The sequence below is a fragment of the Dendrobates tinctorius genome, unplaced genomic scaffold (assembly GCF_039654945.1).
Source record: "Dendrobates tinctorius isolate UK_male_01 unplaced genomic scaffold, ASM3965494v1 ptg000135l, whole genome shotgun sequence".
Lineage (NCBI taxonomy): Eukaryota > Metazoa > Chordata > Amphibia > Anura > Dendrobatidae > Dendrobates > Dendrobates tinctorius.
Window position 1 is genome coordinate 9,340,452 of NW_027361803.1, and position 12,305 is coordinate 9,352,756.

The following is a 12,305-nucleotide window of genomic DNA, read 5'->3' on the forward strand; positions in this document are numbered from 1 at the left end:
AGTGCCACCACTTTCTACAACGCCACCCTCACATCAGCCATAGACTCAGTCGCTCCTCTCATGCATGGCAAAGTGCGACAAACCAATAGGCAACCCTGGCACAACAACCTCACCAAAAAACTTCGATAAGCATCCAGGGTCGCGGAGCGGCGTTGGAAGAAAACACGCCTGCCAGACGACTTCACTGCAAGCTACACTTGCCTTTAAATCAGCCCTCACCTCTGCTCAACAGACCTATTTCACAAACCTTGTATCTTCATTATCCCACAACCCAAAACAACTGTTCAGCACATTTAACTCTCTCCTCCGCCCACCACTTCCACCTCCAACTCCCATCATCTCTGCTGAGGACTTTGCCACCTACTTCAAAAACAAGATCGACCAAACAAGGCAAACCTTTTCAGTTCCACCACCCCAACCGCTCCACATACCAGACCTCTGCCCTTCCCTAATAACCTCCCTCTCCAACATCACTGAAGGAGAGCTTACTCATCTCCTTTCCAAATCACACCTCACCACCTGTGCACTTGACCCCATTCCCTTCGCACCTGCTCCCCAACCTCACTAATGTGATCATTCCAGCCCTAACCCATCTCTTCAACCTATCCCTAACTTCTGGTACCTTCCCCATGGCCTTCAAACATGCCACCATAACACCCATCCTCAAAAAATCAAACCTTGACCCTACTGCTATGCCCAGCTATCGCCCCATATCACTGCTCCCGTTTGCTTCCAAACTGTTTGAACAGCATGTCCATGCTCAACTTTCCTCCCACCTCTCATCTAACTCCCACCTTGACATCCTGCAATCTGGCTTCCGCCCCCACCACTCCACTGAAACTGCCCTGACCAAAATTACTAATGACTTACTCACAGCCAAAGCTAGCAGACAGTTCTCCATCCTCCTCCTTCTTGACCTGTCCTCTGCCTTTAACACAGTTGACCACTGCTTACTGCTACAGATTCTTTCTTCCCTTGGCATAAAAGACCTTGCCCTGTCCTGGATTTCCTCATACCTTTCTGACCGCACATTCAGCCTTTCCCACTCCCACACTACCTCCTCATCCCGCCCCCTCTCTGTTGGAGTCCCCCAAGAATCTGTCCTGGGACCCCTACTTTTTTCAATGTATACTCTTGGCCTAGGATAACTCATAAAGTCCCATGGCTTCCAGTACCACCTGTATGCAGATGACACTCAGATCTACCTCTCTGGCCCAGATGTCACCTCTCTGCTGTCCAGAATCCCGGAGTGTCTATCAGCCATATCCTCGTTTTTCACCTCTTGCTTCCTAAAACTCAACATAAACAAAACTAAACTCATTATCTTTCCTGCATCTCACGTATCTTCCCTACCCGATCTATCTATTATGGTAAGCGGCATCACGCTCTCTCCCGCACCTGAAATCCGCTGCCTCGGAGTAACTCTCAACTCTGCCCTGTCCTTCAAACCACACGTCCAAACTCTTGCCACCTCCTGTCGCCTCCAACTCAAAAATATTTCCAGAATCCGTCCCTTCCTCAGTCCTCAATCTACTAAAACTCTTGTACATGCCCTCATCATCTCCCGCCTTGACTACTGCAACACTCTCCCCTGTGGCCTCCCTGCCAACTCTCTTGCACCACTCCAGTCTGTCCTCAATTCTGCTACCCGACTAATCCACCTCTATCCTTGCTACTCCCCTGTTTCTCCCCTCTGCAAATCCCTCCATTGGCTCCCAATTCCCCAATGAATCCAGTTCAAACTACTAACACTGACCTACAAAGCCATCCACAACCTTTCCCCTCCCTATATCTGAACTAATCTCCCAATATCTTCCCTCACGTAATCTTCGATCCTCCCAAGACCTCCTACTCTCCTCCACACTTATTTGTTCCTCACACAACCGCCTCCAAGATTTCTCCCAAATATCCCCTATCCTCTGGAATACCATGCCTCAATACATCCGATTATCCACCACCCTCGGATCCTTCAAACGGAACCTGAAAACCCATCTTTTCAGGAAAGCTTACAGCCTGCAATAACCATTCTGCCGCCTCTCCACTGCCTGAGCTGCTGCACCCCCGACCTTCTGTCTCTTCCCCACTCTCCCGTAGAATGTAAGTGTGGCGCCCCTGAGGGTTCAGTCGCCACAGAGGTACTGCACCTCCTTAGCTGTGGTGCCCCACCATCCAGGTAAGGTGGAGACCCCTGACCACGCTCCAACACCTGCACCCCACACAATAGAGTAGTGTAGCAAAGCACCCTTTGGTGGCTCCCTGCTTGGAACACGAAGAGTGCTGGGAGGCGGGTGGAGTTGAGATAGCACTAAAAGAGCGGGAAGAGGATAGGAGTTAGTTAGTTGGTCACAGGAGTCTGACGAGGTTGGACCTGTGTAAGGGGATCCCCTGAGTGGGATGGAGGAAGGAAAGTGCTGCAGCCGACCTCAGTGATCTGGGTCCGCTGGCACAAGAAAGGAACACTGAAGGAAAGCCTGACTCTCCATAAGAAGGAAAGGATTAGTACGGAACGTGAGGAGAGGAAGAGAACCAGGGGAGCAGGGTTAGAGGAGAACCCTTCCCAAGTTCTAAGCGCAAGGCCGGGGCCCGGTCCCCGGTCCCCGAGGTTGTTTGGATACTTATGGTCCCGCAACAGACACCGGAGGAATAGAAGTTTGTCATCACTTTATTCCCACATCAGACTTGGGGGCACAACAGTGGGTCGCCCTCCCAGGGCTGTGGGGTACTCGGTTTCGTTGCCGGTATCAGCGGGATGTGTCACAGCAGTGGTGACCCGGACCGTGGCCCTGGGCACCCAAGTATTAGGAAGATGTGAATAGTAGAATGTAGTGAATGGAATAGTTCGTGACGCCACCTGTGGTGTTCGGCAAATGAGGTGTTAGGCCGACGCTGCATGCAGATCCTCTGGGACTGATGGTGTGTTGCAGCCAAGATGGTAAAGCTCGCCACAGGTGGAGCTGTAGTCTCAGGGCAGTGTAGTTGTGGAATTAGAGGAGAGGCACAAGTGGTGTAGAAGCTGGTACCCAAATGTAGCGGCGCTGAGTGCGTTGGCGCAAGAATGAATGGAGGACACCATGGCTTGTAGTTCCAAAGCTTTACTCACAGTCTGTAGTGCCCGCTTCCGTGCCGTGTCCTCCAGGTCAGGGACTCAGTCAACCTCCAGGCAAGATGGAATGCTCCCTTTCAACGCTCCGCCAACATGTGCCTTTTTGAACCTCTATAGCGCCTTTAAGTGTGAAGATCTCCTAGTACTAAGTTACAATGGAGTTCCTCCTTACAGATGTTCCCAAGAACTCTACTTGTATGGCAGACAGCTGTAGCCTGCTTCGGGGACTCCCTACTCCTGAGTCCCGGCTCACTATCCAAGTTGCTGTTGTGCCCCAAGTCTTAGATGGGAGTAGTGCATTTACAGCCCACTACTCCACCAGTGTCTGCTGCAGAGCCATTAGTGTCCATACAACCTCGGGGACCGGGCCCCGGCCTTGCGCTTAGAACTTCTAGGCAGGGTTCTTCCTCTAACCCATGTCCTCTGTGTTCCCTTTTACTCCTTCGGTCCGTACTAATCTCTCTGTCTTATGGAAGCTCAGGTTTCAGTTCAATGTCTTTCTCCTTCTTTCCTTTCCTGTGCCAGCTGGCTCAGAATACTGAGGCAGCTGCAGCACTCCTTCCTCCATCCCTCTTCCAGGGATCTCCTTTCCACACTCCTCACTGAGTGACTTCCTCCCTCAGACTCCCCATCTGCCTGACCTGTAATCCTAAACCTTCCCGCTCTTTTATGTATTCTAACTCCACCCGCCTTCCAGCACGTTTAGTGTTCCAAGCAAGGAACCACCAAAGGTGCTCTGTTACTCTCTAAGCAAGGAGCCGCAATGTGGCTTTGCTGAACTACTCTGTTGTGTGGGATGCGAGTGTTGGAGCGTGGTCAGGAGCCTCCAACTTACCTGGATGATGGGGCACCACACCTCAGGAGGAGGTGCAGTACCTCTGTGGTGACTGAGCCTCAGGGGCGCCACAGCAGCAACGAGATAGAGAGCCGGGACTTGGTAGCAGAGAGTCCCCGAAGCAGGCTACAGCTGTCTGCTGTACAAGTAGAGTTCATAGGACCATTTAAGTGTAGCTACATCCACTCTGCCCTGGGACTACAGCCCTGCCTGTGGAGGGCTATACCATCACTGCTGCAGGAACTGCAGAGGAACTGTCTGCAGCGTCGGCTTAACATCTACATTGCTGAACACCACAGGTGGCGTCACAACTTATTCATTCACACTGAACATTTACAATGGGCGCCCAGGGCCACGGGCCGGGTTCCAGCTACCTTGACATCTCCCATTGAGGACCATCGGGCCCGGTACCGAGTACCCAACTGCCCTGGGTGTGAGGGCGACCTATAAGTCCGCAAGGACAGAGTCCTCTCCCCTCTGTACCAGTCCGTCATTGTAAATTTGTTTACTGTTAACGATATCTATAACTTTCTATGTAACGATATCTATAACTTTGTATGTAACCCCCCTTCCCATGTACAGCACCATGGAATTAATGGCGCTATATAAATAATAATAATGTGGAGATTCCTTAACAAACAGGCATTCCCCACATGTATTCAGGCTGTCCAGCAGTCGTAAATCATGCAGCTGAGGCGGCGAAAACTAAATCTCCGAGCACGCCAAAATACTCGGAGGACACCCGAGCATGCTCAGGAAAGCCCGAGCAACGAGTATACTCGCTCATCACTAATTAATAACTTAAACATTAGCCAACTATATTTATTCAAACATTTTAATAACTCCTACCTAATGTGATGGCTGGAATGACTTCTCTTTGGTGAGGCGTTTGATATTGGGAGGTATTGATGATGTTGCTACTCGCAACTGGTTTTCTAAGTTTGCATCAGTCAATCTTGAGCGAAGTCGACACTTTGCGATGGAAAGTTTTGAAAAGAACTGCCTGAACCTATTTGAAAAATAAAAAGCATGACTGAACAAAATAATTTCAAGGGAACCTATCACCTGTAAAAGCGCTATTAACCTGCAGATTTAGGTTAATAGCGTTTGAATCCTGCTTGGCGTCTGCAGATTGAACCCCGCTGCCCTGCTGAACTTTAATTCTCCCAGCAGCGTTATGGTTTCCGTCATGGAGGTGGCGCCGGTGTGGGTTCAGTCACCGCTCTGTGTATGGAGAGCAGCGGCTGTATCCGCAGCCTTCCGCACTGACTGACAGCTGCTCTGCATTGGAAACCATGAAGGGGGGGCGCAGATACAGCCGCTGCTCTAGATTTACAAAGCCGTGACTGAACACCACCGGGAGGATTAGAGTTCATTTCCTCCCAGCAGGGGGGTTTTATATGCCGGAGCCAGGTAGGTTCAGAACACTACTAAGGCCTGTTTCACACATCAATTTTTAGCATCAGTTTAAATCTGCCAAAATGGCGGAAAGCGGATCCGTTGCTGTACTGATGACAACAGATGCCACCGGACCGTTTTTTTTTTAACGGATCCGATGAAGGAACAATTTTAAAGGAATCGTAGTCCGGGAAAGGAGAGAGATTGATTTTTGCGGCCGCCAGAAATGATTTCAGGCTTAAATTTCAGGCTGACTTCTTTCCCCCGGGCATGCGCACTATAAAATGCGGATCCTGCAGCACAAAAAAACGTTGCATGGTCCGTCCGGGCATGTCGGCGGACGCCAAAAATTTGGTGGATCCGCAAAAAAACGGATCCAACGGATGGCCATCCGTCAAGATCCGCCAATAATGCAACTCAATGGGGAAAAAAACGGATCCGCCAAGCAAAGTGGCGGATCCGTTTTTTTGCAAAATGGCGGATTTTGACTGATGGTCACAGACGGATGTGTGAAACAGGCCTAACCTGCAGATTAACCCCATTTCTGGGGCCTGAGGTATACAACACATGGGTGGTATATGGAGTCTGAGGTATACAGCACATGGGGGGTACATGGAGTCAGGTATACAGTACATGGGTGGTATATGGAGTCTGAGGTATACAGCACATGGGTACATGGAGTCTGAGGTATATAGCACATTGGTGGTACATGGAGTCTGAGGTATATAGCACATGGGGGTACATGGAGTCTGAGGTATATAGCACATGGGGGGTACATGGAGTCAGGTATACAGCACATGGGTGGTATATGGAGTCTGAGGTATACAGCACATGGGGGGTACAAGGAGTCTGAGGTATACAGCACATGGGGGGTACAAGGAGTCTGAGGTATACAGCACATGGGGGGTACAAGGAGTCTGAGGTATACAGCACATGGGGGGTACATGGGGCCTGAGGTTTACAGCACATGGGGAGTACATGGGGCCTGAGGTACCGTGATTACCCTGCACACTGCAGCCGCACAAGACGTGACACTTTCAGCTCTGCTATCTCGCTCAGTGGATAGAGCGGGGGGAGGGCAGTGACTCTGGTCCGAGGTGGTTCCTGTGCGCGGAGTCCAGCGTCTCACTGGTGCAGGTTCGCTGACAATGCAGCAGGAGACGCATCCTCACAATATGCTGCCAAAACTCCAGTCCCCGTGTCTATTGCTGCAGTATCCACCCAGATTATAACTTGTCCCTCACCTGGAGCCGCACCGCAGGAGTCTCACCACTGAGCACTGATGGGAAAAGCGCAGCACAATACCGCGCGCACCTCTTAAAGGGCAAAGTGGCTGCGGGCCGCACAAGATGATATGGGAGGCCATATACGGCCCGCGGGCCAGACGTTCCCCACCCCTGTTATAAGGGTTAAAAGTTGACCAGCAATTTTTCAGTTTTCCAACAAAGACCATTTTTTTAGGGACCACCTCACATTTTGTACTCAAAACCACATTCAAGAAGTTTATTAACCCATCAGGTGCTTCACATGAATTTTTTTTTTTTAAAAAACCAAAAACGAACATTTAACTTTTCACAAAAATGTTGACAAGGGTAGCAGGAAAAATGGACCCCAAAATTTGTTGTGCATTTTCTCCTTAGCATGTTGGTACCCCATATGAAGGAGAAAACCACTGTTTGGGTGCACGGCAGAGCTCAGAAGAGAAGGAGAGCCATTTGACTTTTTGAATGCAAAATTTGCTAGAACAATTGTCGCATTTGGAGAGTCTCTGATGTGCCTAAACAGTGAAAATCCCCCTCAAATGACACCATTATGGAAACTAGACCCCACTGGCAACTCATCTAGATGTGTGGTGAGCACATTGACCCCCAATGTGCTTCACAGAAATTTAAAAATAAAAAAATCAAATTTTCCCCACAAATGTTTTAGCCCAAAATATTGCATTTTCATAAGGGCAACAGGAGAAATTGCACCATAGAATATGTACGCCGATACCCCATATGAGGGAGAAAACTACTATTTGGACACTCGGCAGGGCTCGTACGGGAAGGAGCGTTATTTGACTTTTTGAATTTAAAATTTCCTGGAATCGTTAGCGGTTGTCATGTCATGTCCCATTTGGTGAGCCCCTGATGTGCCTAAACAGTGGAATCTCCCCACAAGTGACCCCATTTTAGAAACTAGATCCCTCAAGGAATGTATTTAGATGCATGGTAAGCACCTTGATCCCCCAGGTGCTACACAGAAATTTATAACATTGAGCCGTGAAAATAATAAAATCACATTCTCCTCACAAAAATGTTGTTTTAGCCCCAAGTTTTTAATTTTTCTAAGGGTTAGTAGGAATTTATGGTTTGCAGGTGCCATGACCAACAGGGAGAGCCCATGAGGTGCCAGAGCAGCAGAAACCCCATAAGTGACCTCATTTTACAAACTACACCTTTCAATGAATTCATCTAGGGGTGCAGTGATCATATTGACACCACGGGTGTGTCACAGAATTTTATACCATTGAGCAGTGAAGAAAAAGTAACTACATTTTTACCGCCACAATTTAGTTTTAGGCCCGGTTTTACGTTTTCACACAAGAAATGGGTAAAAATAGCATCCTAATTTGTCCCACAATTTCTACTGAACGTGGCAATACCCCATATGTGGCTGTACAGTACTACTTACCATACGGAGAGCCTCGTGAGGAACAGCGCGCTATTTGTCTCCTAGAGCGCAGATTTTCCTAGAAGAGTTTGCGGACTCCATATATAGAGCTTCTAATTGCTAGAAGAGCAAAATTCCGCCTCAAGTGACCTCATTTTGGAAATTATACCCCTTTGGGAATTTATCTACACATTTAGTGCCGATTTTGACTCGATGGGTATTTTCCAGAAACAAGCAGTAATGAATATTGCCTAGTGAAAATTGCAAATTGCCGTTGTAGTGACCAGTACGCTGTAGCAGCCAGTATGTTATGCCCAGCACGTGCTTCTGGAGTCATGCACCCGTAAGTTAGGCGGGTTCTCATTGCTTCAGAAATCCCAAACAGGTGAACACTATATGTGGTTTAGGTACACTATGGGCCAGAAGAGAGGTGGCATTTAGATTTGAGAGTGGAGAATTTGCTGAATTTCTTTTGGAGGATTATGGAGCCATTTTACTTTTCCAGAGCCTTTGTACTACCAGTAATGTGGAAGCCTCATATAATTCAGTTAACGGATGACAGACCTGAGTGAAGGCATGTTTTTTTGTGGATTGAGTTGAAGCTTTTATTGTGAACATTTTACATAATGTTTGGGATCACAGTTATGTGGCGCTTTACGCTGAGCACTTTGGGGTTTCCATCTAAATCTCTGAGTGACGCGATTCAGATGAAACTCCCAAGGGATCCATTCACTATAATGAGGCAGCAGAGTTACTTTGGACGCCATCTGGCCTCTGTTCAGCGGTGTCCTTCTTTTCCGAAGTGCACAAAACTGTGGCTGACGGCACTTTTATGCAGTCCTAAAAAGACGGACAGCGACGGATCACAGGTCAGATGGCGTCCACTGTGCCTCCTTCTGCCTCATTATAGGGAATCTTCCGCCAGAGGTTCTGTCTGAATCATGTATTTCAGAGATTTACACGGAAACCCCCGATGCAAGCGCTCAGCGCAGAGTGCAGGATAAATGTGCGCCGAGCCTTACTACGATCTTTGGGAGGCAGAATGAAAAAACAGTAGGTGTAGAATTGGTTTTATTTATTTTTTACGCCGTTCCTTGTGTGGCATAAGTGATTAGGCGACTTTATTCTTCGGGACGGAGAGATTACAGCGATACCAGATTTATATCGGGTTTTTATGTTTGGCTGCTGTCACACACTAAAAGACGCTCTATTGCAAAAAAATAGTTTTTGCATCACCATATTTTGAGAGCTATAATTTTTCCATATTTTGTCCCACAGAGTCATGTAAGGTCTTGTTTTTTGCGGGATGAGTTGACATTTTTATTGGTACCATTTTCGGGCACATGACATTTTTGATTGCTTTCTATTCCGATTTTTGGGAGGCAGAATGGACAAAAGTCAGCAATTCAGGAATATTTTTTGGGGGGGTTAAACCTCATTCATATTGTTTTTTATGTTTTGGCGCTTTTATACAAAAACAATTTTATAGAAAAAATAATTATTTTTGCATCACTTTATTCTGAGAGCTATAACTTTTTTATTTTTCCGCTGATGGAGCGGCTTGTTTTTTTTGCGGGACAAAATGATGTTTTCATCGGTACCATGTTTATATCCGTCTATTTGATCTCTTTTTATTCCACTTTTTGTTTAGCAGCATGATGATTAAACATTGTTTTTTGCCTTTTTTTATGGTGTTCACTAAAGGAGTTAACTAGTGGGGCAGTTTTATAGGTCGGGTCGTTGCAGATGTGGCGATACCAAACGTGTACTTTTATTGATTTTTTCTTCATACAAATATTTATTTATAAATACAACATCTTTTGATTTTATTATTATTTTTGATTTTTTAAACAATATTTTTTACAATTATTTAATTTTTTTTTTTCATTTTTTGAACATTTTTACTTTGTCCCACTATGGGACTATCATTTTTTCCAGGCTGATTGCTTCTACAGCATGGGGATTCAGCAGCATCCCCATACTGTACAAACTGTCAGCTGTGCACTGACAGGGGAAGTTGCTGATCATGCACTGCACATGATCAGCAAGTTTCCTACCTCTGGTGACTCGGATGTCATCATGACGACATCTGGTCACCATGGCAACGATTGGGACCCCGCGGCATGCTGCGGGGTCTTTGATCCAAAGGCAGAGGGGCTGTCAGCCCTCTGCCGGCTCCTGGAATGCTGTGATCATGTTCAATCACAGCATTTCGGGGGTAAGTGCCAGGAGCGGTGCGTGTCAGATTCAGCTGACACCCAGCGGCGATCGCCCACATACCACCCGTGTGTGCAGGCGATCGCGCGGATGTAATAATCCGTCCATGATCAGATAGACCCAGGTCACAGGGGCGGATTATTACATCTGATGTCAGAAAGGGGTTAAATTATAGCAATGGCCATGTCACTTCATATGGCAGATTTATACAAGTGGTCACCAGACATGAAATCAGGAGTTTTATAGGCGACTTGGAGAATATGTCAATTTTCTTTTGCAGATTTAATTTTCAAAACGGTTAAATATGTGGCAGAAATCACCGACAAACATGTGACATATCCGGCATGTCTGCAGTGGAAAATTCCACTACATGTGAATGAGGTTTTGTGACACTGAGTCTAGTTTAACACTGAGAAGTTGTTGCAGATTTTGGTGCAGAATCAGCAGTGAAAATCTGCTACAAATCTGCAGCCTCTGGTCATGTCCTAAGAGGGCGCTGCATTAAGAGATAGAAACACTACACATGTCATCAGTGCAGCGGAGGAGACTATACTCTCAGTATAATCCACAGATCAGATTTACATTTCTGTTTTCTAACAAGAACCAGAGAAGTCCAGTGTCTGGGTCATCGCTGTGGTCGTAGATGTGGTGGTCGTCGCTCTTCTCGGCATTGGTGGATTTATCTTCTATAGAAGTAAGTGTCAGTAATCCCGCACTTCTCATGATATATTCCGCTAAATAAACAGCAAAAGATGTGATGAATGTATTTGCCAAATTTTACTTCCACACCCTTCAGTAAAGCGTACCTGTCATATCAGGTGACTGTTCAGAATAAGCGTCCTGTGAGTACATGAGGAATAACACTATCTCTGGCCTTTATGTCACCTGTATCCTATATTTTCCCCAGTTTTCCCCTCTGCAGGCTCTGCCTCTAAATTTTAGTTGTCTCTGAGCTAGTTGGTGGAGAATAGCTGCTCTGATGTCTCCCATATACAGTTGCTGCCAAAAGTCTTGAAACTGACACAAATTTTGGCTTTCACAAAGTTTGCCGTTTCCTTTTTATAGCGGCATTAACTCTAGATTATTATGAAGAGTGATCATATGAAATACAAAAAATTACAAAGGCATTCCTTGCCCTTGAGACAGGTACAGTCATTATTGCTTTGCACCAAAAATACTTTACAGGCAAGGATATGGCTACTTGTAATATTGCCCCTAAATCAACCATTATTCATCATCAAGAACTTCAAAGGGAAAGGTTCAATTGCTGTGAAGAAGGCGTCAGGGCGCCCAGTAAAGGCCAGCAAGTATCAAGGCCGTCTCCTAAAAAGGATTCAGATGAGACAGAGGTGAGGAAACTTTTTTCTGCCAAGGGTCATTGGGAAATTTATAGCACCATTCGTAGCCATACAAAAGTACGGTATCAACTTTTAAATAATCCTGCTATATTTGGTCAAACATTTGCTGCTCCTCTTTGGAGAGTCTGTGATGTTAGGTGGCATTGATGATGGGGCTCTCACATCTTCCAGGTTTGCATCAATCTGTAGCGCATTCGACTCTTTGCGATGATAAATTTTGTTAAGAACTTGCAGCAGTAAGCTGTAACGAACACAGTTGCCCATTTCACTGCATGTCTCCTTAAAGTCATCACTGCTCATGTAATGGTCATAAAGCTCACGCAATGTTAGGTTTGCAGTATACATCACATAGGAGCCTCAGAGACTGCTGTACATATATCACATAGGTGACAATGAGACTGCTGAATACATTACATATTAGACACTGAGACTGCTGTATATACATCATATATGAGAAATTGAGACTGCTGCATATGCATAAGATAAACACTGAGACTGCTAAATATGCATCACATAGGAGACAGTGACTGCTGTAAACATTACATAGCAGTGCGACTGCTGTATTCATCATAGAAAGGAGCAGGATAAGCGTGCAGAGCACACTGACTCCTCCCACAAAGAACGTCTTGACACTGGCACTGGACATAGTTAGGACATAATTCAGCAGTGCGTGCGTCACAGTGTTCGGTAGTGAATGATGCGTGCGCATGCGCACAGTCTAGGGAAGAATTAAAAGGCC

At 46.5% G+C, this 12,305-nt stretch overlaps 1 protein-coding gene across 6 annotated transcripts in view; it reads left to right on the top strand.

The window, feature by feature from the left end:
- Positions 1 to 12,305, top strand: part of LOC141048421 (class I histocompatibility antigen, F10 alpha chain-like) — a 490,026-nt gene that overhangs the window by 297,771 nt on the left and 179,950 nt on the right. For 5 of the 6 annotated variants that reach the window (XM_073543969.1, XM_073543973.1, XM_073543972.1 and 2 more), the window contains exon 5: positions 10,810 to 10,902. The exons of the other annotated variant lie outside the window; for it this stretch is intronic. In XM_073543969.1, coding sequence (XP_073400070.1) covers positions 10,810 to 10,902 — 93 coding nt within the window. The remainder of the gene's footprint in view (positions 1 to 10,809; positions 10,903 to 12,305) is intronic. 6 annotated transcript variants of the gene reach the window in all.